The sequence below is a fragment of the Phytophthora ramorum genome (assembly GCF_020800215.1).
Source record: "Phytophthora ramorum isolate Pr-102 chromosome Unknown Phyram_PR-102_s0007, whole genome shotgun sequence".
Lineage (NCBI taxonomy): Eukaryota > Oomycota > Peronosporomycetes > Peronosporales > Peronosporaceae > Phytophthora > Phytophthora ramorum.
In genome coordinates, this window is record NW_027150653.1 from 1,545,769 (window position 1) to 1,570,010 (window position 24,242).

Here is a 24,242-nt window from a genome sequence, read left to right on the forward strand (position 1 = left end):
CCTGATACAAAGCCACAGAGGTTCGTGTTAATCCAGCGTAGTCCAAGCACACAGCCCTCTCCTCTTGGTAGTCCCCACCTCACACACGTAGTCGCCTTCATCCTTCCACCGTGTTATTCGCACCTCCAAATCTTGCTCAGGGCGCTGCGTATTCCGTTTCATCGACCAAAAGCCGCTACCGCCGAGCGTCTCGGTTAATGTCGCGAAGAGGCACAGCCACCCGAACGGCTAAACAAAGCATGTTCTTATTGGATTTCTTGCTAGTGAGGCATGTAGGCATTGCCGAAGATGTCGGGGCTATCTCGGACGAGGTCCCATACCCACGGTTCGTCCTGTTTTGGATTGTAGGTGGTCAATGGGAATCCGTACGGCAGCGGCAGTAGCTCTTTTGGCTGTTTTTCTGAGCTCTCAAAGTCTTCCACGCCGGAATGCCCAGCCGCTGCTTTACTTCCAATCGTCACAAGATGCGGTGAAGTTCCACCATTTTGATGCGCCAAAAGCGGTGGCAGGAACATGACACCGAGTTCATAGGACCGGACCATGAACTGCGTCTTCTTTTTCTGAAGCGTCCCCCAGGCAGCCTTGCTCAAGTTGGAGCTGGTCACAATAGCCCAGTCCAGCGCACCCGCTGCCTCATCGCTCGGGTCAAAGCGAGCGTATGACTTGATGTGCGGCATTGCGTTTTGTCGATGAAGCACTGACGGAGGTGTCCACTTGCGGAGGTATTTGTGCAAGAAAGGCTTCATGTTCTTGAGTGGGCAGGGAATCGACCGCCCAGAGTTCCATCCTTCGAGTGAGTTCCGCTAAGTCAATCAACCAACAAGGGTTAGTAGCCTATTACAACAAACTGCAGCTTTGCTGAGCCAGTAAATGCCATGTTGATCAGACAGGTAAACTTACTACATCCTCGACCGATGGCCAAATAATATGCAATGCTTGAACTGGCATGGATGATGCTGAGATGTTCTTCTTCCCCGGCAAGAAGCTCTCGGCAAACTCACCGAAGAGCCACTTCTCGTCGAGAGACCCGAGGCTTGAAAACTGATAGACCATTCCAACTACAGTGAAAAGGACGCACACGATAGAAAGCGAACTTGAATTTCGATGAACGTACCTGGCAGATCAACGGGTTGTCCGTCTGTGGTACATTGAATGTCTGTAAAAGCCTGTTCAACAAGAAGCAATACGCAACTGGGAAATGAACGAAATGCGCACTCCGAAACAATACAGTACAGAACTCACTTTCGCACTCGAAGATGCCCATATCTCTCCATATCTGCCAAACCAGCACAAGTCTAAGCATCATAATTTGCTTCCGACAATAATTTCTTTCTTACCTTTGCCTTTGTGAACCCCGGGGACGGAAGGGATCAGTGCAACATGCGCACGTGAAAAGTCAAAGCGCTTGAGCTCTCCGCAGAACAACTTAGCTTGTGCTCCGAGTGACGACAGATAATGAACAAGGTCCTCCTCAAAATCATTTCCACCACGAGAGCTCGCCGTGACCGCTTCCTTTTCCTCTTCCTCCTCACTGTCATCCAGAATTTTAAGACTAAAGTCCTGGAACCAAACACCTTGCGTCTTGGTGTTCCAGTCACCCGACAAGAAATTGGCCGTAAAAATCGCCACCCGCACTTTGTCCGGGTACAGCGCGACCAGCATCTTCGTGTGGTGTGTGCCGAATGGAATCGGCAGCGGTGGTGCCACCGGCGTCACGTTTGCATACTCTCGGCACTTCTTCGTCATCCTACACACACAGACACACATTAACACAAAATCAAAATATACTGGAAAGCAGTCTGGAGCTGCTGCGTACCCCTGTCGATCCCTCTCGCCATGTACCAACAACACCGGCACTTGTCTCAGCCTCGGACACTCGGAGAACAGCCACGGGAGGTCGTACATGTAGTTGGTGAGTAAGCAGCGAGTGAATTCTCCCTCCAGCAGGTCATGTAAGCTCTTGCAGTGCACTACATGGGCAAACATACGTAAATACATGCAAAATGACCGACAAATGGGGCTTTTAACGCACAATTGTGCGCTGCCGGAGCGTTTTTCAGCCGCGTCAAGTAGAATCTGCATTCTCGTGCATCTGTAGCTGCTCGTGGTGTAGCAGCTGATTGCTTTACGGCGGCAGGAGCGTCAGCCTCGCGCTTCTGCCGCTTGGGCGCGGGTACAGCGTCCGCCATCGACTTCAACTGTCAGTATTATAATAACTGGCGGTTATTTATTCAGTAAACTATATTTTCGACGAATCGGAAGTGCTGAGAGGTTCATTTTGCAATCATGCAGTCGGGAGGAGCAGGAGGCGACGTCGACCGCGCGTTGAGCAGCATCCGCGCGCGCGCCGACCACCTGCGCCACACGGTCGCGCGCTTGGAGCACAACTTGGCTTGGAATCCGGCCAGCACCTGGTAAAGCGCGCGTTTTGTAGCGATGTATAGCGCTGGGGAATTGACGGATTTGGTGGTATTTTTTTTTTAATATTACGCAGGCCGGAGCTGCTAAGCCAGTACATGGTCATCTCCAAGCAGCTGGAAAACATGAACGAGGAGATCCCCGACCTGGTACAGCACTTTGCTTGCGTGCCGAGGATGTCGACGCCCAACCCGGCAGACATTCCGCTGCTGCTGAGGACTCGCGAAGACCCGGAGATGGAGGACGAGGACCGGCAGCTCATGGCTGATAAACCCCGTGAGAAGAACACCGAGGCGCTGCAGAAGCTCGTGGTGGCACACAATGACGCGGTGGAGAGCCTGGAGGAGACTTTCAACGACATGTCGGACGGCCTGCTCAAGGCTATCCGAGTGAACAAGTACGTGGTCAAGTCCAAGCCGCAGAGCACACAGAGCCAGCAGTTTAAGTACATTGAGTCTGGCACGTACGCGTAGACGCAGACGAGGTCGACGAGCGTTAATGTTAGTTATATTCTATGTACCGGCTCGCTATGTTTTTGGTCAGTCCTCGGAGGAGCTGGTGATGTCTGGTGTATCGCACTTGATGCGCAGAGCAGCGAGGGCGCCCTCAGCACTGATGTACGATGGCAGCATGGATTCGGTGAAGCGCAAGCGGTTCCATACCGGGAGGAACGGCATGCCCAGACAATGCATGTGCAAGTGAGGCACGGAGGCAAAAGGCGAACGGTGAAAGCCGAACCTACGTCCACAACATTAGCTGTGAACGATAGCAGTATGATAGTGACATACAACTTCCAGTAGCAATACGAACGCTCTGTTCGACGTACCGACAGTTCTCCTTGTCAACGAACCCATCTCTTGCCAGAACTTCCTTCCCTGTCGTCAACATGTGCTCCACTGCAGCATCGCCACGATAACCAGCATCGTTAATAAAGGTCGTAGTAAGTTGAATTGGCCATCCTCTATTATCTCCACGTACACAGATCGTAGTGTGCCGGTGTGAGGTCGTCCACGGACGGGATGTGCTCGTGTGGTATTACCAGCACGTGCTTCGTCGCGCGCGGGTTATGGTCTAGCATCGCAATAACTCTGGCATCCTGCAACACCCAACACCAGAATGTCAACACCGTACAGTTCCATTGACGCAAACGACTACACACTCCAGCCAGCCAGCCAGCCAGCCAAGAGCTATAAGAAAAACTCCTTCCTCAACGCTCCACCTACCTCATACACGATGTGGTTTCTTGCTCGGAGCGTCTCGCAGCAGAACGTGCACGCCCGTGCGCCCCACATCGACCGTCGCGAAAATGCAGCAGTGTGACTCACACTTCCCTCCCATTGGCTTAAAAAGACTGCACGTTATTTACGTATTTCCTGTGAATGTGTTATTTACGTGTTCGGGTTGTAAGCTCAGTCGCGAAAATGGCGAAGAGGTCGCCTTCGAGCGCGAGTCCGCGCGTGGCATCGGCGCTGCTCAGCAACTCGCTCCAGTCCGTGGCCCGCAGCCCGCATCTGGAGCCCATGGCGCCGCCTTTGAATTCGTTCACGAGCGCCAGCACGACCAACAGGGCGCTGACGCCCAACCGGCAGCTAGGCGAACTGCTGCGCTCCATCGACCCCAAGTGCTGCTTCCACCCGGCGGTGGAGGAGCTCCTGCTGGATATGGCGTCGGACTTTGTGCAGGACGTGGTGGACTTCTCCGGCAAACTGGCCAAGCACAGACGCTCTACGACGCTGGAGCCGCGCGACTTGCAGTTCTGCCTGGCCAAAAACTATGGCATCTCGCTGGCTGGGGTGCTTCCTGTTGCGTCTGGAGGAGCCATGGCAGGCTCGATGCTGCGACCGCTAGGTCAGGATCTTCTGGTGCGCGCGCGGCCAGCGAAGAACTCGCTGCACATGCACCGGATGGCACTGAAGCGCAAGTCGCAGCTGCACACCAAGACGAAGCTCAAGAACGCGCACGCAGTGAAGACGACCGAGGGCGCGCGCAAGGTCGTACGCAAGGCCAGCGTCGGCAAGTAGCAGCGTCAGATTTGACGATGACTTTGCTGCGGAATGGCTCTACAAGCTTTTGTTTATCTTCACTTGATCGTTTGTTTGTTGATGCTACATGTTGGAACCGACAAGCCTTCACACTATTTCGCTGAGGCTATTGACGTCAAATTCCAGCCGTGGCATTTTGGCAAGAGGTGCTGAGGTATCCTCTTGACTGATCGACATGGCGGATGAAACAGCGTTCATGACAGTGGATGTTTCCATAATAGATGAGGTAACACTGCTCGTACTCCCAGCACTGCGTGGGCGTTTCTTGTGCTTCGTATTGCGTGCCGAGAGGGCTGGACGGAGTGATTGATCCTTGTGCAGATCCCCGGCAGCAGGAATCTCAATCCTCAGATTGCGGTGTGCCTCGGCGTAAGCGGTGGCCTTGTAGATTAGGTCGAAGCTGTCCAGCAGCGCCGCCTCGTTACCAAAGTGCATCGACGCAGCAATATAATGGCGGCATGGCAAGCCCAACTGGAATAGCAATCCGCACGTGCAAGAACGCAGCGCCAAGTCCATGCGGTAGGTGATTTTCGGACGCGCACCGGTCAGCCATGCGAATGCAACTTGCTCGTCGCACCTACGCACAGTGTAACCTGCGGCAGCCTGCAGTTCCTGTCGGTATATCGCGTCGGCACCCGCCGTAAGTATGGACGGTGTTTGGCCTTCTACAGCCAACAACTTGGACGCCATCTGACTTCTCTTGAAGACGCCATCCATGAGGAACGCCAAGAATGTGTACAGGAGGTCAAAAGGAGCCTCATCACTCCGCTGAATGTCAGAGCCTACCACAGCCTCATCGGCACCTGTGCTTGCCCAGCGGTAAAGTTTTACAGCGCGGTTTGCATAGTACGCCCAGTTCTTCGGGTGCACAGCACGCAAAAATGCAGCCGCTGCAGCATTAAGCGCCTCAAGATCTCCCAGTGTCTTTGAAAAAGCCTCCTCGGATTCCTGTCGCTGCAGTTCCCACACTTTCTCTTCCAGCGACCCGAGCGCTGGAATGTTCTTGTCGCGCGCCATTTCTTCCAATAGACTGCGTACGCAGAACATAACCTTCGCCTGGTGTGCTTCATGTGCCAGTGCTCGAAGGAGACCGTGCTCACTGTGCGAGCAGAACACGGGAATCCCATCAAAGCGAGCGCCGCCACGTTTCGCCAGCGCAAGAAACCACTTCATGTGGTCCATCTCACTTGTTGGTAGTAACGCGAAGGCCAGAACTTGATATTCAAAGTTGCCGTCACGCGCAACGAGCAGCGTCATACATCCTCGGTAACTCACGGTATCGTAGTGTATCACGTGAACGCCAAAGGTTTGCTGGTGGCTTGCCACTACAACTGTAGACGTATGTGGCATGATAAATGCACGAATGAAATGACCTTGGGGACTTTTCTCGTAGTTAACAGTCGATCCGGGGTTCTTCTTGGCGAGCGACTCCATCAAGCTCGGAATGAACTTGTAACTCTCGGTGAGGTCGTCCGTTGACGTGGCAACTACCATCCTTTGGGCACGGTAAGCCATGCCCCTCGGGATCTGAATGCCCGATTCGGAGTTCAATAGGAAAGTATCTGTCAACAACTTGCCCGAAGACTTTGAGTGCGTGATCACGGCCTGTCGGAAGAAGCGCATCTCTGCAAGCTGCCTGGTTGTGGGCTTCGCCACACCTGTGCATGTATCCGAGTGTTTCAAGTTCATGGCCGATATCTTCCAGTTCTTCGACTTCCACCCTTTCACGAGCTGTACAAACCAGAGACACTGCTCGTCCGAGCACACGTATTTTTTGTTGCTGCCACCATTACTACGCTTGCACAACTTCGAGCGCTTGCGCTGAATCACCAGGGCAAAATCGCTGATGGCCTTGGTAGCCTCTTTGCCCGTGCTCCAACGCATCTCATGCGTCAAATGATATTTCGAGATATCGTCCACCAGCATCGGCGCACCTGCAGTCGTTAGCCCTAAGGTATCCGTTTTCGTGCCCACTTCTGTGATAGCTGGCGTCTCCTTCTTACGCGCGCTGAAATTGCACGTTTCCAGGCACTCTTTCGAATGCAGCAAGTTCATGGAAAGTACTGTGTATCGATCCGACTCATCCGTCGACTCGTCCAGCACCACCATCCACGCACAATTAGAATTGCGGTGGTTCTGGCACACCACTCGACGTGCCATGACATTCTTGCCTCGCCACGGCATCTGCGTCGCCTTTTCAGCCATCGCTCGCCGTCCCATCTGATGTGCTAGTGCTCGAATAGCGCCGATCGCTTCCTTCCAATTCATGAACACCATCCCAGCATACACCGAAGCGTTCACGGCCTCAGAACTAGCGGCAGCCAGCGCCTCTGCAGCACTGGCATTGGCACTGACCAACAATTGCTCTGTTGTGATTGATGAGGCGAAACCCAGTGAGCTGTTCGTGTCGCTGCTAGTGTCAATAGCTCGCTTGCTCTCGAGGCAGTGGGTCTTGTGGTGCTCCACGTTCATGCTCGAGATTTTCCACCGCTTGTCACCCTTGACGTAGGACAAGCGCACGAACCACTTGCAGGCCGGTGCGTTCTCGCACTCCAGAATGTAGAAGTTGGCGGTTGGGGATATCGTGACGGAAGCGGAGACATCGTCCTCGAGGACGTTTGGGGAGAAGCTGAGAGGCGCTGGCCCTTTGCTGCTTGGCTTGGAGTGCTGAATGCGCACGCGGCGCTGCTGCGTCTGCTCCGCGAAGGTCTGGACCACGGCCATGGCGTCCGTGATGTTCACATAGCGCTCCTCCTTGCGCAGCGTAGGCGGATTATCAGTGGACATCAGCGATGAGTTTTGCAAAAGCTGTGGACCGCCCATTGAGAAAAAAAAATGTGGTTGGACACTAAACCGAGGGCTATTGACGTCTCGTTTGAGTGACCGACTTCAACTTGCTTCGACAATGCAGGCGTGCTGCACAAAAAAAGAGTGTTTTTCTCGTTATGACCGGTCAGCGTTGCTGTTGCAGCAGACTGCAGCAGGCCGTAGTTGCTACACTGCATAAACCACTCGTGGCCATTCACGTCGCATGAACCTCTGAGGTCCTGCTGCCAGCAAGTTGCTGGTAGGCATCAATGAGCCAGGAGGGTACTGCTGATAGCTGATCCGGGCACTGGGTAAGACAAGACGATACAGGACGCAAGAAAACGGAAAGTGCTGCGTCACTATCGTGTTACTTGGTCGACGAGGGGCGCCAAGATGCCTTTTGTACCGACCGTCGCTGCAGCCAACGGAGATCATGCGCCGTACGCTTGCGAATTGTGCACTGCTGCGGTAGTGGTCCTGCCTCATGCGACGTACCTCATCCACGCGATGTTTCGACGAGCTGCGACGCCGCATGCCAAGGCCCGGTGGGTGGCTCAGAATGCTGGATCGTGCACTCGTTCGGTGTCGATCGGCGGATATAGACTGGGGCCGCGGTGGTCGAGCTGCCTGAAGCGCATGGTGGGGAATAGTGTCGACGCCCGGAGAGCGAACAGGAGCGAGCAGGCAAGAAGGCCTCCGTCGCGGCAACCTCGTGCTGAAAAACGGCCGCACGCCGCATCTATGCCCGTTTAACGTTTTTGTCGCATAAGCCCCACTTTTGTGCGCCACACCACTTCTTCAAGCGCGCTGTGATTTGCTGAAAATGATTTTTCGGTGCGGCGATTGGTCGAAAAGAAGCGGTGACGTCGCTCAATATCGTTTTCACAGACTCTGTTGGCATCATACCATCCTGAACCTGACTTCTTAAATAATTAGAGGGTTCTATTTTTCACTATTACAAGTTATAACATACAATGATGTCTCTAATTATCGATACCTAGAGAGCAGGCACAACACGCAGTATCTTGCCAATGACGCACCGCTTCACTGTGGGCCGACCTTCGCACACCACCCGCCACTTTCAACTTCGACGCCTCGGACGCAAGCCGCCACCCAAGACACCTCGACGATGTTCCACCGCGCGCTCAAGACCTCCTCGCTGCTGCTGCCCCGCGCGTCAGCGGCTGTGCCCCGCTCCTTGGCGCGCGCCGAGTCGACCATGGCGCTACCCACGTCGCTCGAGCGCCTCTTTGAAAACAACAGAAAGTGGCGCGAGGGCAAGAAGTTGCTGGACCCAGACTACTTTGACAAGACGTCGCAGGGCCAGCACCCGCAGTACCTATGGATCGGCTGCTCGGACTCGCGCGTCCCGGCTGAAGAGATCACGGGCCTCGCGCCCGGCGAGATGTTCGTACACCGCAACGTGGCAAACCTCGTGGTGAGCAATGACATCAGCTCGCTCTCGGTCGTGCAGTACGCCGTGGAGCACCTTAAGGTCAAGGACATAATCGTGTGCGGCCACTACGGTTGCGGCGGCGTGCATGCAGCTGTGGAGAACAAGCACATGGGTCTCCTGGACAATTGGTTGCGCAACATCCGTGACGGTGCGTTTGGATAACAGTACCTTTCTTCCCCGTGTTTGTGACTAATGATATCTTTGATTGCGTTGTGCTTGCAGTGGTGCGCCTTCACCAGGACGAGCTGGCGGAGATCGACAACCACGAGCAGCGCATGCGCCGCATGGTGGAGCTGAACACGATCGAGCAGTGTATCAACGTGTTCAAGATCGGCCTGGTGCAGCGCCACCAAGTCAAGTACGGCTTCCCGCGCATCCACGGCCTCGTGTACGACATCAAGAATGGCGAGCTGAACGAGATGGACATTGACTTCCAATCGTACGTCCGTAAGTACCGATCCATTTACAAATTGCACTCTTTCCCCGCGGAGGCCCCTCTGCGCCGATCGCAACTGCAAGGCAACATGATAAGAACTCTGGTCGAGGGACACGATGAGGAGCCGGGCCGCGTGAGCACCAAGTTCATCAAGCGCGCCATGTCCCGGGAGCCCATCCTCTTCAGCGATACGGAGATCAACAGCGCTGTCGCCCGGGCGCAGGAAGGTGAGACGAACAACAGCACGGTCGACGTCGAGAAGCTCGCCCGATACTTCGACCACTAAGCATCTCGACGTGGCCTTAACTGTAGAGGGCAGACTGCTGCGCTTGTATGCATCATATTCAACAAATATAGGGAGACGAATGAGCTCTGAGAGCGCTTTTTTATCTTAGTGGCTTCCGGAGGCGATCATGAGTGCAGCACAATGCTAAGCTTACCTCAGCATTTAAGGATACCCCAACGCCTGAGCTGGGTGGATAATGCACTAACTTAGCTAGCTACAGAAACTTGCATCCCTCCATTGTTGCGTCAAGGAATGTTCAATCAAGACGGTGGAGAGCACACGAGCACGGCTACAGTTAGTTGCAAGAGCATCCGTTGGAGTTGCCGCCGCTTTTTGAGTTCTCGGTCAACTTCAATCACCAAAGCAGAGTACGTCAGATAAATCCGGTCATAGCACGCTCGCAAGCTGGGTTCACGCTGAATCGAATATGGCGAGCTCACCTTCGTGCCTGCAGGCCGGTTGGAGTCTCCGACCATTTCGCGAATTGTGATCAACTCCGAGGCCATCGTGAGGAAGGCCTCCTCCACGTTCTGCGCGTTCTTGGCACTCGTCTCCAGGAACGGAATCGACAAGCTGTCTGCAAAGGCTTTGGCCGTCTCGTAGGACACCGCCTTATTGTCGCTAATGTCGCTCTTGTTGCCGACAAGAAGCTTGCAGGTGCCTTCGCTTGCGTATCGGTTCACTTCATTCAGCCAGTCGTTTACATGATCGAATGATTCCTGCACACACAATCAAAGGTGAGGAGAATCATCGGGTATGCACCAGAATTGCACTTAGCACGTTGCTGCAATGGTCTCATTACCTGGCTGGTAACGTCGTAAACCATGATAATGCCGTCCGCTCCACGGTAATAAGCACTTGTGATCGTGCGGAAACGCTCCTGCCCGGCAGTATCCCACTGCATCGAAAACAGAGTCAGCTCTTGAATTAACAGCACATCACACAGGTTCAAAAGCATTGGTTGAGTATACTCACAATCTGAAGCTTGACGGTCTTGTTGTCAATCTTCACGGTACGAAACCTCTGTAGCACACATCAGCATTGTAAGTTGCAAGTCGTCTACCAGTATGCGTCTTCCGCTCAAACTCTTCTCAAAATCAAAATCAAAACGTACAAAGTCCACGCCGATCGTGGTAATGTAGCTCTCTGTGAAGGCGTCATCCTGTGATGCATCCGCGACATATTCCGTCAGTCTATCGAACAGTCTGCCTCCCTGTCCCAAAAGCCAATGCATATGTAGACGCACCGCAAAACGCAGAAGGAGACAGGACTTGCCCACTCCGGAGTCGCCAATCAGCACGAGTTTGAACAAGTGGTCGCTGTTATATCCAACCACCAGCGTTAGAGAAAACTGCTTAACCCAGTGGAGAAGAGCTGCGGAAGAATCTACTCACTAGTCCCTCGACATGGTCGTCCTGGCTGCTTGGAGGGTGGAAAGATCTCACGCGGGTCGACGTGAAGAAGAGAAGCGTAGATGCTGCTTTGCGTAGCTGCTCTAGGACGCACAGCGAGGGCAGGGAGGCGAGTGTGTGCCGCTTCGTCTTTTTCAGCTTCCCTCTAAAAATAGCCACCTTGAAGGAATCAGCATTAGGGGGGGTGCATATCAGGCCATACAAAACTCAAGTGAAAAGGTGTCAGCCAGCCGTTGGTGTTACACACACTATCCGATGTGCACCACATCGCCCATCACAGGATCCAAAGGTAGTTTTCGAAAAGCTAAGGGAAGAAATGGAGGGCGGAGACTTGAGTGCCGTGGTCGGGCCCCCGCCCAAGGCGCGGCGTGGCAGTGGTGCCGCCATCTACGAGAAGTACCTGAACATCAAGAAGAACACGCTGGTGGAGGTGGACGGACCGGCGGATCCTACCAACAAGCCCCTGGAGATCTCCAACTCCACGGGTACAGCACATCAACTCTTGTCATTTTGCACAACATCTAACGAACTAATCTTAATTTACTAACGGCTTTCATTGGTTGTTGGATACATTCTCCAGACGAACAGGAGCTCGAAGCTGGAGAAGTGGTCAGTACTGAAGAGAATGACGCTGCGTGTGCCAACGGATCCTCGGGCCCTGGCGTGTCTGTTGCTGCTCCTACTGATGGCGGCATGAGCGAGCCCGAGATGGAGGAGCCGCCCCAGACACAGCCTAAGCCTCAGCAGGCAGCGTCTGACACGCCGCCGCCCGAGGCGTCTGCTGCTTCTGCCCCTGCTGCTGGAAGTAACATCCAACTAACGGCTGTCGGCACTTCTTGTGCTTCTGCTGATGCTTCTGCCTCTACTACTGGTGTGCCTGCTGCTCCGCCGTCGCCGTCCGCTGCTGCGTTTGAACGTGCTCGTGCTCCTGCGCTCTCGAACTCTCCATCACCGTCGCATTCGCCGTTGAACGAACAGTATGCAGCGATGCGTGTAGGTGCACCGGTTAGGATGATCAACAATGGACACGATATGACTTCGCCAAGAAGGGGTCGGCCTGGAGGACCTGGAATGGGAGGACCCGGTGGCCCCATGTCACCGAGGATGATAGGAGGAGCCGGGGGACCTCCCCGAGGACGCAGTCGCAGCAGAAGCCGGGGGCGCAACGGCAACGGTATGCCAGGTGACATGAATGGAGGAGGCCGACCAAGATCACCCCCTCGGGGACCATCGCCTGGAAATGGACACTTTGATGGCCCTCCTCCGAATGGAAACTTTAACGGCCCGCCAGGAGGATCACGCAGCCCACGAGGCGGCTTTTGTGGCAGACCTGGCAGCCCTCCAAGAGGTGGGTTTGGCGGCAGGCCAGGTAGCCCTCCACACAACAGATTTGGTGGTAGATCTGGTAGTCCACCTCGCAATGGCTTTGGTGGGAGACCAGGTAGCCCACCTCGTGGTGACTTTAACGGAAGACCTCGCAGTCCACCGCGCGGTGGTTTTGGTGGTGGACGCGGTAGCCCTCGACGCGATGGGTTCAACGGGGGTCCGGGGGGAAATGGCCCTGGCGGCAGACCTTGCAGTCCTCCTCGTAATGGCTTTGGTGGGAGACCAGGTAGCCCACCTCGTGGTGACTTTAACGGCAGACCTCGCAGTCCACCGCGTGGGAATTTTAACGGAAGACCTGGCAGTCCACCGCGCGGTGGTTTTGGTGGTGGACGCGGTAGCCCTCGACGCGATGGGTTCAACGGGGGTCCAGGAAATGGCCCTCGCGGACGCTCCCCACCGCCGATGGACCGACGTGATGACTTCCGTCGCGGACCACCAATGAGCCCGGGACGTGGTCCGCCAAGAGATTTTCGTGATGGTCCGGGGCCAGGACGCAGCCCTCCGCGTGGTGGCATGATGGGCGGCCGTGGTCCTGGTGGCCCTCGTCGTAGCCGCAGTCGCAGCCCACCTCGCGGACCTCCACGTGACGGTAATGGTTTCCCGCCTGATCGTCGGCCAGGCTCTGGAAGCCCCGGCAGAATGGGAATGGGTGGAGGACCGAGAAGCCCGCCACGTGGTGGTTTTGGTGGTCGTGGCCCTAGTGGTCCGCCTCCTTTTGACGATCGAAACAGGGGTCCGTCACCCATGAACCCTCCCCGCGGTGGTGGTTTTGGTCCACGTTTTGATGACCGTGGCCCACCTGGCCCACCGAATATGTTTCCTCCTCAAGGCCGCAGCCCGAACCGACCACCCTCGGCCGATATGATACGCAAGCGAGACCGAAGCTGGGAGCGTGGTGGTCCGCCACCAGACATGATGAGGCGCCCGTTCAACGGGCCTCTGCCCGACAGTCCTCGTATGATGGAACCGCGTCCATTTGATGTAAGTGCTAGAGTGTATGTCTGTGTACAAGCGTTGAGACTCTAACTCGTGATTTGTGCTTTTGATTTTGCAGGCTCCTAGTGAATGGAACTTTGAATTGAAGCGCAGTGGCAAGGTCAAGTGCCGATGCAGAGCTACGTCGATGTCGGTTGGCTTTAACGGTCCATTGTACGTCATAAGTTGCATGTGGGGTGGGGGGGGGGGGGTCCTGGATTGCTTGAATCGGAAAAGCTCATTTTTGTGTCATGTGTCGTTGATAGGCCGTTGTATCTGAACGTGATGGGGTTGCCACACCTGAGCAGGTCGCCCGAGTTCTTGCAGCTCGAGCGACCAAACGTAAAGCGGTCCGTGTACGAACTGAAGCCGGAAACGATGGCGGACGCAAACGGCTACCGGGAGTTCATCGACTACCTTATCCAGGGCCGCGGTGGCCACGCTCGCGCGGGGGCAGCCTCGGAGATGGAGTCCCAGGGGATCAAAATTTTTATTCTGCCTCCCGGCCAAGCGGCGCGGCAGCTCGGTTACAAGGCGGAGCACATGATCGCCGTCCTGCGCTCTCACTGAATGTGCGGCTCACGCAACGTGTGCAGTGTACCCGAGCTACCAGCGCTGCTCGACAAGACGCGCGACTGAAGGAAGACCGACCGACCTGACTCTGGAAGCGTCTTGTCAACGTTGTCTCATTTTGTCTTCTCTTGCACCCTCGTCCATGTTGTAGTGCTCGTCTGAAGTATGTAGCTGCCCGCTAACGAGGCGTAAATACCCACAGCATTTGCGTCGCGTATTTGCTTCCAGAAGAGCGACAGATCTTGAAAAACTTCAAGTGCCGATGCCCATCTTTGCAACTGCCGCTGTGAACCACACCACAGGAGCTGAAGTTTTCATAACGCCCACTTTGCAATCGAAAACGATGGCGCCCAAGCCGTTGAGCGACGACGCTTGCCGCGTGTGTGGGAAGGAGGACGACGAGGAATTCCTTGTCCTGTGCGACGGCTGTGATCGCCCCTTTCACACAGCGTGCGTGCAAGGCTGCACGTGCTGTAACCTCAAGCCACGAAACAATTTTTCGCGCAAGCCGGCAGTTCCCGAGGGCGACTGGTTCTGCAAGTTCTGCGCCGGCCGCATCCCTCCTCTCGGTGCTTCAACTTTGTGCATCTGTGTCTTAAGCTGCTGGATGGTGCTCTAACTGTGATGTGGGTTCTCTGTGTGGTGGACAGAGGAAGGCAAGGCGCCCGTGTCCTCGGTTTTCGTCTGGGGAGACAACGAGGATGGGCAGGTGCGTCATCGTTCCGGTGTTGAAGTCGAGATGGCTACAGTGACGTCGTCGAGCGTTTGCGTTTTGGGTGTTGGTTAATGTTGGATGCTGCGCTGTGTGGTTCGTAGTGCGCGCTGCCGGACTCGGAGGCGAAGGCGATCTGGAAGCCGACCAAAGTGCACGAGCTGGACGGCATCGGTGTCCTGGGCATCGCTTGCGGCGAGACGTTCACGTACGTGCTCTGCAACGATGCGAACTTGTACTCGGCTGGAACGGGTCCGTGCGGTCAGCTGGGACACCAGGACATCGTGCACGAGAAGCTGGTTCACTTCCGCCTGGTGAGTTGATGATCGCTGGTGGGATCGTCATGGCGGGGATTGCTAACGAATGCTGTGCAGATGGAATCCATGACGGAGGACAAGCGCTCCAAGGGCGAAGGAAGGTACGAAGTACTTCGATAGTGTGTCGGTTGTATGTACAATCACTCAGTCGATGCCATGGTCGCTATTGCTACAGATTCTCGCAGATCCACGCTGGAACCAACTTTGGGCTGGTAGTCACAACCGAGGGACATGCCTACACGTGGGGAAACGGCGAGGTCGGACAACTAGGCCACCAGGACAACAAGAATAAGAAAGTGCCTAAGAAGATTTCCGCGTTGAGGGAACTCGAAGTGCCTGTTGAACTGGGTATGCATGCCATTGCGATGATACTTGGGGGTGAAGATTGCACGATGAGACTGACACGACGGGTGCACGATGCATGTTTGGTCCTTTTGCTCAGCCGCGTGTGGTAGCGACTTTGTTATCATGACGACGAAAGACAGCGGTGACGATCAGTTCAACACCCAGCAGCCGGGTGTTTTCATGAGTATGGGGTCTAACACGCAAGCTCAGTTGGCTGATGGATCCGCAAAGAACCAGTGGGTTCCACAGCTCCTCAATAATGACGCCCCGGACATCACCAGCGTATGTATATGATGACCCGATTTTAGTTAAGAGCGAACCTAACATGTTGTTGGATGTGAAATAGGTTGAGAATCTAGACATCAAAGAGCCCACGGAGTTCTTGCTTGGTCGTGACATCACCCAGCTCGCAGCCGGTAGAGCGCATGCAGCTGCCGTTGTTGCCGGGTAAATTTCTTTCTGTCTGATAGTTTGATACACGAATGCAAAGCTAACCAATTTGTAAATGCGTTTCACGTTCACAGAACCAAGGGGTTGTGGACATGGGGTTACGGCGAGCGCGGTATGCTCACTAAAATGTGCAAGTTCAATTCTAAAGAGTGAGTGCTAACGAAGTGTGGGGTCTTCTTTCTAAAATCGTAGGCCAGGTCGGCCACTCGAAGCCGCCTCCTCCTCCGGGGCAGTCGAAGTTCTTCCGCTCGCAATTCCGCGTTCCTCGTCCTCGGTTTATCCAGGTTAGTTTTCCCATGGAGATCACTGAGGTCGTGAATATTGCTGCTAACAAACTCCCCACTCTCCATGTTGCAGGCCTTCAAGAACGATGTGGTCAAGTATGTCGCGTGCGGTGGTCAGCACACGTTCGTGCTGCTACAGGACGGACGTCTGTTTGCTATGGGCGACAACGAGTTCGGCCAGCTTGGTGTAAAGCGTGGTGCCTCGTCGGAGGAGAACTGTGTTGATGAGCCCGTGCACGTCACCGCTTTCGGATCCGACAAGAGCATCAAACAAATCTGTTGTGGAGACGACTTCTCTGTGGCGCTCACGACCACAGGCGACGTGTACTCCTGGGGCCGTGGCCAGATCGGCCAACTGGGTTTGGGCGAATCCCAGACTGGTCCCTTGGACACGCCCACGAAGGTGCCGGACCTCCCGGTCATTCAAAAGCTGTCAGTCGGTCTCAACCAGGTCTTTGCCATCGAGTTCACCGACGGTACGTGTGCCCAACGCTGAGATGTATCACCGAATTCTAACTAACTTCATTTTTCTACCTTTCAGTGACGCTACCTCCTCCGATCGTCCGCGCTGGTGCCAAGAAAGGAGGAAAGCGCGGTGCGTCCCAACCGGACACCAAGGCCAAGAAAGCTAAAAAGTAGTGGCATAAAAACCAGTAGGGGGAAGAGCACCAAACAATAGCAACTAACATTCCAGTTGAAGCATACATTTCGCACTTAACGCAAAGTGTACGTTTCGGTTCCCAAAAAGCTCACTCAGATTCATTCGCGTAACGTTGTCTATTGCTCGCCCCCCTCTTAGCCGCCCCTTGATCGCGGAGCTCCCGGCGCGTGATGAACCCTCAGCAGCAGCACTACGCCACGTACAACCCCCAGCAACAGCAGTTCTATGCGCGCGCCAACTCGGGCAACCTGGGCGCCTACGCCACGCAGAGTGGCCTGAACGCGCCGCCGCTTCACGCGTGGGTGCCGCCCTCGCCGCAGGAGCAGCAGTACTACGATGTGCTGTTCTCTCACGTGGACGACCAACGACGCAACGCCATTGGCGGGCAACAGGCCGTCGCGTTCTTCACGCGGTCGCACGTGGACAAGACCATTCTACGTGAGGTAGAATGGAATGCTGTTCGAGCAATTGATAGTGGGGTAGAACGACTACTTAGGAGACTGACTTGTTGTGGTTGTAAACTTTTAGGTGTGGAGCATTGCAGATGTTCAACGGAGGAGTGAATTGTCACGCAACGAGTTCTACGTGGCCATGAGACTCATCAGCATGGCGCAGCGTGGAGAACAGGTGTCTGTGCAGAGATTCCTCCAGTTAGCGGCGATGCAATTTCCACTTCCCGTGATGGAAGGGGTACCGCCACCTCCTCAGGGGATGCACCCGCCTGCAGGAAATGGAATGCAGCAACAGCCACCGCACCAGACTCAAGTTCAGACCCAGCAACAAGATTTCGGATCTGTTCAGCAGCAGCCACCGCCGGCGAGCAACGGAGCTGCGTACGTCCTTACTACGGACGAGAAGAGCAAGTATGATATTGTGTTTCAGCAGTATGACACTGATCACGATGGATTCCTGATGGGGCCTGAGGCGGTGGCGCTGTTTCAGATGTCCGGCCTTGATCGCAATGTACGTTACTGTCGAATTTATTATGTTGCTGGGCTTGGGGCTTTGTCTAATTATGTTAATGAATTGATAGGTGCTGCGAGATATTTGGACGATGGCAGATGTGACGCAGGATAGCAAACTCAGCGTCCAAGAGTTTTACGTGGCAATGCATCTGATCGTGTGTTTGAGCAAGCGCGGATTACCAATGCCGCCGACGTTACCGCGGGAGCTTGGTGAGACGGCGTTTGGCGTAGGCGGGGCTGCTCAAGGAATGCCCGGGCACGATGGATTTGGCTCTCAGGTGTCCGGCCCTTCGTCACAAAACGGATTCCCAGTACAGCCGCAAGAGAGCACATCGGCCCCCAAGCTTGAGGGTATGTCCGCTTTTGATTCTCTTTCATCCGTCGATGATACACCACTACCAACTTTGGACTCGTCGACGCCGCGTTCGTCGCAAGCAGAATCATTTAACCACGCCGATGCCAACACAGCCCATAACCTTGCAGGAGGTTTCGGTGAGCCGTCAGCTCCCACCCCAACTGCGAGTTTTCAAGGAGGATTTCCAGCCCCAACAGGGCAGTCGGACTTTAACAACTTTTCAGCCTCACGAACGCCAAGCTTCACAAGTGGTGCGGGCAGAGACCGCACAAACTCGGCTTCGTCACTTAATTCGATGTCTAGCTTCAGTGGTTTGGCGTCACTTCCACCCCAACAACCGACCCAGCAGCTTCCCCCTCGCAATTTTGGCAGCAACGAGCGAATTCAGATGCCGCAAGGTGAACACCCAGGCTTCCAGGCACCCCCACAGGCCTACCCTAACTTCGGTGCTGCAAGTTTCGGTACACCCCAAGCGGCGGTTGCACCGGAAAGACCGTTTATGGGTGATGAGGAGGAAAAGAATGTCGTGCGCCAGCTAGACCAGCTGAATGAGGAGGTTATGCAGTCTCTCGTGAGTGTAGAGCGCAAGCAAACCGCAATCGAGATGATTTCTGAGAAACTGCGCGATTTAGACGAGCTTCGTCATGAGCTGGTGACTTTAATTATGAAGCGAGAGGACCTGCGGTCTGCGTCGGCTAGTGCCACTGGAGTGGCTGGCAACTCGGTGGAGGAGCTTACAAGACGCGCTGTAGAGCAAAGTCTTCGGGGTCTGGTTGAAAATCAGAAACAGCTGATCCACCAGTTGCAGTGCGATGTCTCAAGCCACGAAGGTGAACTGGAAGAGGCCGTGTTGAGTGCGAAGTTGCAGCAAAAGCTGTCATTAGAGTCACGATCCCCGTTGATCAACGCAGCGTCGCCGCCCCTATCGAGTCACGATTCAGGAGCTGTGGGTAGCGGTACGAACGCCTTCACTGGCGCTCCTCTCTCTCTTGATGGATCAAACGCACTGCTGTCTCCAATGGCAGCCCCCAGTGCTCCTTCTATCTCTGCGTTCTCGCCGTCCCCGTCACCAGATGCGACCGACAGCAGCGGATTCAATGCATTTAGCAATTTTGACTCGGCACCACGATCTATTGCAAGCGCAACGCTGTCCCCAGCAAATGCAGTCCCGTCAGGTTCTCCGTTCTCGCCGACCCCTTCTCCGTCCCAAAGCGCCAGCGCAAACGATAGCTTCAGCACTTTCGGTGATTTTGCCGCCCCACCCTCCACTGATGCAACACCCTCGCTATTAGCTGATGCTAGTGAAGTCCCAGGAAAGTCACCGTTTTCTCCGACCCCTTCGCCTGCTGCGACCGACAAACCTGCTGAGTTCGACGCGTTTGGTGCTGCCCTGTCATCCTCTCCTGCAGCAACAACAGTTGAGGCACCTGCAAGCTCGCCATTTTCACCGTTTTCTCCATCGCCGTCGCCTGCAGCGACCGATGACAATGGTTTCAATGGTTTCAGTGATTTTAACACTGCGCCAACGTCTTCATCTGCAGCAAGTGCTGAAGTTCCCGGAAACTCCTCGTTTTCGCCGGCTGCAGTAACCAGCACCAACAGTGATGTTGGCTCAGCTTCAGTTTCGACTGACTTCGCGGTTCCAACACCCTCGCCTGTGGCTAACATTGACGCCTCTGAGAGTTCTCTACTGTCGCCAGCCCCGTCGTCCGCCGTGACGGAAACCCCTGCATTTGATGCCTTTGCCACTGCACCACTTTCCAGTGATGATGCTGCAACACCAGCAAGTGTGTCGGGCACCAGCGGGAATTCGCCGTTCTCTCCGATTGCAGCGGACAAGAGCGGATCGGACACGTTCGGTGGTTTTAGTGCTGCCTCAATCTCCACCGATAGTGCAGCGGCATCATCCGAGGTGGCGGCAAACCAGGAGTCAACTGGGAAGTTGCTGCCTTCTCCGGCTGCCGCAACAGATAGCAGTGAATTCAGCGGGTTTGGCGCTTTCAGCGCTGCTCCAGTCTCCACTGATAGTGCAGCCGCATCATCCGAGTCGGTGGCAAACCAGGAGTCAACTGGGAGCCTGCTGCCTTCTCCAGCTGCCGCAACAGATAAGAGTGAGTTTAACGGGTTTGGCGATTTGGACGCTCCTCCCGCTTCTATTGGTAGCGCCGCGTCGGCAGAGAAGGCGACAGGGAACTCGCCATTCTCGCCTACCGCCGCGGACAGCAGCGACTTGAACAGTTTTGGTGATTTCAACGCGGCTCCGGCTGACAGCACTGCTACGTCGACTGCGCCGGAGAAGTCAGCGGCCTCTTTTGGTAACTCGCCGTTCTCCCCGATTGCGAAGGACTCCGGCTTTGAAGCGTTTGGAGATTTCAACGCTTCGACGGACAGCGCTGCAACTCCTTTTGAGCCCGCACAAACGGCCGATGCCAATGGAAGCTCGACGTTTTCGGCCGTAGCGGCCGATAACAGCGGATTCGTTGGTTTTGGTGACTTCAATGCTGCTTCATCTGAGACGACAAAGCCGGCCGAGACTTCTGGTAACTCGCCCTTCTCACCTGTGGCTGTCGACAATGGCGAGTTTGAAGCCTTCGGCGATTTCAATGCAGCTCCAACGGACAGTACCAAGCCAGAAACAACCAAAGAGTCCTTGGACGATGGCTTCGCGGCTTTCGGAGACTTCAGTGCTGCTCCAGCGTCCGATGGCTTTGGTGACTTCAAGTAGGACTTAGACCACTTTTTTCATATCTAAAAAGCACTTTTTACCGAAAAGTATTTTTTTTCCATCTTTTTAGCTAACCACAACTTGCCATTTCGTTGTTGAAGCGAAGCGTCGTGCGCACTCCGGAAGAGCCTGGGCGTGGATACGACGGTATGGTGAGCGCCCCCGAAGCGCTACGCAACGCTATTCGCGATGGTATACTGGAGCGGAAGGTGCGTAGAACGCTTCCTTTCATCCACGTGACACTCCGCAGTCTTGTAAAACCCAAGTTATCGCTAAAATACGGTCATCTTTGCTTATTTTACTATTTTCTTAAATATTAGCGACGTGCAGGGTACTGGACCAAGCGACAATTCGTGCTGACTCCGACACACTTAATGTACTTCGAGTCCCTAGAGGCCCGAGAGCCGTCCAATTCCCTGGCTACTATGGAGATTCTGGCCGTCCAGAAGAGCTCCAGTGACCCCCAGCAAAGAGCGTTCACGCTCGTGCTGTTCACCAAGAAGAAGCAGTATCGAGCCAAGAACACTGAGGAGAGGGACGCGTGGATGGAAGCTCTGGAGTCGGTGTCCGGGATGAAGGGTACGGGGCTCGCTCCTCCTGAGAAGAAGGAGAGTCTCGTGACACAGGACGATCCTGTTGTCCTGGAAAAAGAGAGCAAAGGAGACAGAGAAAGCAGCAATAACGTCCAGGATATCAAGGACGTGGATCTACGAGCGCTGTGTGAGCAGATGAAGAAGTCGTTCTCGTGGCAGATCCAGATCAGCAAATCGTTCTCGTCGAAAGATGTGGCGGAGTTTGTGAAGAAGACGCTGCCCCATTTGATGGCGGCACAGATTCAGGAAGTCGGACAAGGATTCATTGACTTAAAGCTCATTATCCCTTTGAAGTCGCACGTGTTCGACGTGACAGACCCGGGCAGGTTTAAGTTTGTGGAAGCGGCGGCGCCGAAACAGCCCAAGAACCATCTGAACATGCGTGGGCCATCTATTGCGAATCTCATGGGGAACGATCAGTTTAACGCACGAAAGTATGCAGAAGATTTTCTCCGCAAGCACACTCCTCAGAAAATTGATTCTCACTGCAAAAAGCTTGTCGCTCAAAAGGTACGTTCACTCATCCTATTGACAGATATACATATTTACGCTTACAAGAGCTTTGCACTTCCTGCTGTAGGAAAACACAATCGAGGAGTTGAAAGAGGAAATCAGTGCAAACTACACGTCTTTCATCCGAGCTGCGGATGAAATTAAAACTATGGAGAACAGCGTATCGCAGCTGAAAGCGTTAGTATTGGAGTGTAGGCGAACTATGCACACCCTAAAGGGTGTAGTGTTAGAAGCCCCGCCAGGTAAAAGGCAGCGCATAGTGCGAGATTGTGCAGGAAGCTCTGATTCTAACTTTGATGTATTTCTTGTGATGTGCTTAGAAAAAATAATGCAAACTGATTTCAAAGCCGTAGACAAGAAAGCAGAAGAGCGAAAACAGAGTATGGCATTGGATGAGTTCATTCGCAACCTTGAGGTATATCTCTACGAGCGAAACTACGAGCAGTTCACTCATTATATGATCGAGTACAAGCAAAAGGAGACACAAGGAATTGAGTCCGCCACCGAGACACAGCAAGCAAAAGTAAGCTGAGATCATGTCGGATCAAGGTTGTATGTCTTAGCATAAGTGGTCTAATATGTCGTCTTCCCTTGACAGATCGACGAGCTCCGACACTTGCTCGTCGAAAAAATGGTCGATGAGTTCAATGCCTCATTGCAGACATCCGAGCGCATGCACAAGAAAGAGAATCACCTGGAATTGTTGATTCGGCTTGGAGAGACTCAGCTGGCAACGAAGATGTGCTTACAGAATTACTCTGTCCGAATCGCGCTCCAACTACGGCACGTTCCGTCGTACGGAAATGCCCTCAATTACGTTATCAATTTTTCGCGGACCTTTTTCACCTCGCTATTGGTGTGTTATGAAGATTATGAGCACAGGTAAGATTTTTTGTCTGAATATTTTGAATAAAGGCTAAAGGCTGATGCTAACCGTTCACCATTTGCAGCTTTCGTGGACAGAAGAGCTCTCATTTCATATCGTTGACTGTGTGGATATCTGCTCAGTTGGAGCACTTTGCAAGCGAAGTCACGTTCCATATATTTCCAGATGATCCGAGTGCTTCTTCATCTCGAGGTTCATCGGCAGTGACGGGCATGTCTTCGTCAAGTTGCGTAGCGATCGATGTCTCGGAATTCAAGAGTGTGGCTAAATACGTGTCAAGTGCGTTGCGCTATGTGTTTTATGGGTCGCGGCAGCTGGAGCTGGCAGGTCTACCAACAGCACATTACCTAGCTCCGCACCTGGCTCGAGGACTGGTGTCTTTCTTCACAAGCTATTGCATAGCCATCAAAAATACAATAAGAGAGGAGATTAAGCGCGAGCGGTGGGAGATGACGTCGCGGACGATTAGGGACCCGGAAAACAAGTTGGAACGCGAAATTATCCTGACACAAAGTGCGCGGTCATTTTACACTCTGGTCCAACAATTTCTCCGGGACGTGCAGCGCGTTATGAATCCTTCGTGTGCTACCTCCCAGTAAGTCGTTTATATCGTCGACTTTCGTCTATTATACAGCGTATCTAACTTTTGTGGTCACCATCTGGCAGTCTAGGAGAGGTTCATGAAGTCATCGTGTGGGAGGCTGACGAACTGCTGGCTCGCTACAGTTTTGAAGAGCTTCAATACCTAGAATCACCGAAGCTATCGTCTTCACTGCGCCCAAAACATATCGTCGGCATTCTCACAAACGCAGCGTATATCCAGGACGATTGTGCGGCTCGGTCTACGAACATTCTCCAGGAGTATTTGCCCAAAGCTGCACTTCAAAACAGAGAGTTTGAGGCTCAGGTAAGCTACATGTGTGCCTTCCCGCAATGTTCGCCTTTGAAGCTTTACTAACTGTGGTAATAATTGTACGTGTGCGTAGAGTTCTTCTCTTTGGGATAAACTTGTTGCGATAGGCGTGAAGCGGTGCGCGCAATCTCTGATGAAAATGTCTTTCAACTGGCAAGATATCGATCTATCCGACGAAGCACTTCCTGACGTATCCGGTCCGCCCGAAGCTGTCACCACCAGCTCATTGTTTGCTGGCGTCGTAGTCAAGGAGCTCGCGGATACACTGACAAACAGCCAGCTCAACAAAGCGGTACAGGCCTGCAGTCCAGCTGCTATAATGCCTACCGTTCCCAACGGCGAGGACACTGGAAAAGGAAGTGAAAAAGCATCATTTGCTGCTTTGGTTGTCGGTGCATTGCTTCGCGAGATGTTAGATGACGAACCATGGTGGCAAGGCATCAGTGGCAAAGGTGGAGTAGCACGAAAACGACTCGGTTGCGGGGGGGTGAACAAATTTCTTGCAGAGGTTTCTTTTCTGCGCGACGTTGTGTCGCCAGCAAAAGGCGTGGAGGAACTTCTTGTTGAAGTGGATACCAAAATGCTGGCGATTTACCAACAGCTTCATCCCGGAAAGAAGGACGTGCGTGCACCAACAGATTGGGCTCAAGCTTACGCCAAACGATGCATCGGACCAGCACCAACTTCTACACGATAGTTGCAAAGACCGAGTTTCAACTATGTAATGGAAC

General features: G+C 54.0%; 11 protein-coding genes across 11 annotated transcripts; 7 read left to right on the forward strand and 4 right to left on the reverse strand.

Moving 5' to 3' along the window:
• Positions 1-260: 260 nt before the first annotated feature.
• On the reverse strand, positions 261-2,189 carry KRP23_8470 (Tyrosyl-DNA phosphodiesterase 1; the record flags this gene model as incomplete). The annotated part of the gene is made up of 7 exons (XM_067893914.1): positions 261-803; positions 901-1,041; positions 1,115-1,166; positions 1,243-1,276; positions 1,338-1,747; positions 1,817-1,970; positions 2,033-2,189. The coding sequence occupies 7 exons, from the start codon at positions 2,187-2,189 to the stop codon at positions 261-263; spliced, it is 1,491 nt and encodes a 496-aa protein (XP_067743399.1).
• A 97-nt stretch (positions 2,190-2,286) lies between these two features.
• Positions 2,287-2,891, forward strand: KRP23_8471 (putative mediator of RNA polymerase II transcription subunit 8; the record flags this gene model as incomplete). The annotated part of the gene is made up of 2 exons (XM_067893915.1): positions 2,287-2,414; positions 2,495-2,891. 2 exons carry the CDS (start codon positions 2,287-2,289, stop codon positions 2,889-2,891), a joined length of 525 nt encoding a protein of 174 aa, XP_067743400.1.
• A 66-nt stretch (positions 2,892-2,957) lies between these two features.
• Positions 2,958-3,710, reverse strand: KRP23_8472 (Bifunctional adenosine 5'-phosphosulfate phosphorylase/adenylylsulfatase HINT4; the record flags this gene model as incomplete). The annotated part of the gene is made up of 4 exons (XM_067893917.1): positions 2,958-3,156; positions 3,245-3,314; positions 3,397-3,514; positions 3,642-3,710. The coding sequence occupies 4 exons, from the start codon at positions 3,708-3,710 to the stop codon at positions 2,958-2,960; spliced, it is 456 nt and encodes a 151-aa protein (XP_067743401.1).
• A 129-nt stretch (positions 3,711-3,839) lies between these two features.
• On the forward strand, positions 3,840-4,439 carry KRP23_8473 (Transcription initiation factor TFIID subunit 12; the record flags this gene model as incomplete). Its single annotated transcript, XM_067893918.1, has 1 exon — positions 3,840-4,439. The coding sequence occupies one exon, from the start codon at positions 3,840-3,842 to the stop codon at positions 4,437-4,439; it is 600 nt and encodes a 199-aa protein (XP_067743402.1).
• A 108-nt stretch (positions 4,440-4,547) lies between these two features.
• On the reverse strand, positions 4,548-7,283 carry KRP23_8474 (uncharacterized protein; the record flags this gene model as incomplete). The annotated part of the gene is made up of 1 exon (XM_067893919.1): positions 4,548-7,283. One exon carries the CDS (start codon positions 7,281-7,283, stop codon positions 4,548-4,550), a length of 2,736 nt encoding a protein of 911 aa, XP_067743403.1.
• A 1,114-nt stretch (positions 7,284-8,397) lies between these two features.
• On the forward strand, positions 8,398-9,446 carry KRP23_8475 (Carbonic anhydrase; the record flags this gene model as incomplete). Its single annotated transcript, XM_067893920.1, has 2 exons — positions 8,398-8,872; positions 8,947-9,446. 2 exons carry the CDS (start codon positions 8,398-8,400, stop codon positions 9,444-9,446), a joined length of 975 nt encoding a protein of 324 aa, XP_067743404.1.
• Positions 9,447-9,741: 295 nt separating this feature from the next.
• KRP23_8476 (GTP-binding protein ypt1) lies at positions 9,742-10,854 on the reverse strand (the record flags this gene model as incomplete). Its single annotated transcript, XM_067893921.1, has 7 exons — positions 9,742-9,795; positions 9,887-10,165; positions 10,249-10,344; positions 10,422-10,469; positions 10,561-10,608; positions 10,693-10,765; positions 10,841-10,854. 7 exons carry the CDS (start codon positions 10,852-10,854, stop codon positions 9,742-9,744), a joined length of 612 nt encoding a protein of 203 aa, XP_067743405.1.
• Positions 10,855-11,174: 320 nt separating this feature from the next.
• On the forward strand, positions 11,175-13,789 carry KRP23_8477 (uncharacterized protein; the record flags this gene model as incomplete). Its single annotated transcript, XM_067893922.1, has 5 exons — positions 11,175-11,343; positions 11,439-11,663; positions 12,615-13,225; positions 13,299-13,393; positions 13,486-13,789. The coding sequence occupies 5 exons, from the start codon at positions 11,175-11,177 to the stop codon at positions 13,787-13,789; spliced, it is 1,404 nt and encodes a 467-aa protein (XP_067743406.1).
• A 346-nt stretch (positions 13,790-14,135) lies between these two features.
• On the forward strand, positions 14,136-16,539 carry KRP23_8478 (Ultraviolet-B receptor UVR8; the record flags this gene model as incomplete). The annotated part of the gene is made up of 11 exons (XM_067893923.1): positions 14,136-14,361; positions 14,443-14,501; positions 14,609-14,818; positions 14,879-14,922; positions 14,997-15,169; positions 15,264-15,448; positions 15,513-15,613; positions 15,691-15,728; positions 15,809-15,900; positions 15,974-16,376; positions 16,442-16,539. 11 exons carry the CDS (start codon positions 14,136-14,138, stop codon positions 16,537-16,539), a joined length of 1,629 nt encoding a protein of 542 aa, XP_067743407.1.
• A 192-nt stretch (positions 16,540-16,731) lies between these two features.
• On the forward strand, positions 16,732-20,606 carry KRP23_8479 (Epidermal growth factor receptor substrate 15-like protein; the record flags this gene model as incomplete). Its single annotated transcript, XM_067893924.1, has 3 exons — positions 16,732-17,004; positions 17,090-17,524; positions 17,595-20,606. 3 exons carry the CDS (start codon positions 16,732-16,734, stop codon positions 20,604-20,606), a joined length of 3,720 nt encoding a protein of 1,239 aa, XP_067743408.1.
• Positions 20,607-20,755: 149 nt separating this feature from the next.
• Positions 20,756-24,208, forward strand: KRP23_8480 (Exocyst complex component 8; the record flags this gene model as incomplete). Its single annotated transcript, XM_067893925.1, has 8 exons — positions 20,756-20,815; positions 20,927-21,709; positions 21,780-21,954; positions 22,033-22,235; positions 22,311-22,594; positions 22,663-23,193; positions 23,265-23,505; positions 23,585-24,208. The coding sequence occupies 8 exons, from the start codon at positions 20,756-20,758 to the stop codon at positions 24,206-24,208; spliced, it is 2,901 nt and encodes a 966-aa protein (XP_067743409.1).
• Positions 24,209-24,242: the final 34 nt, after the last annotated feature.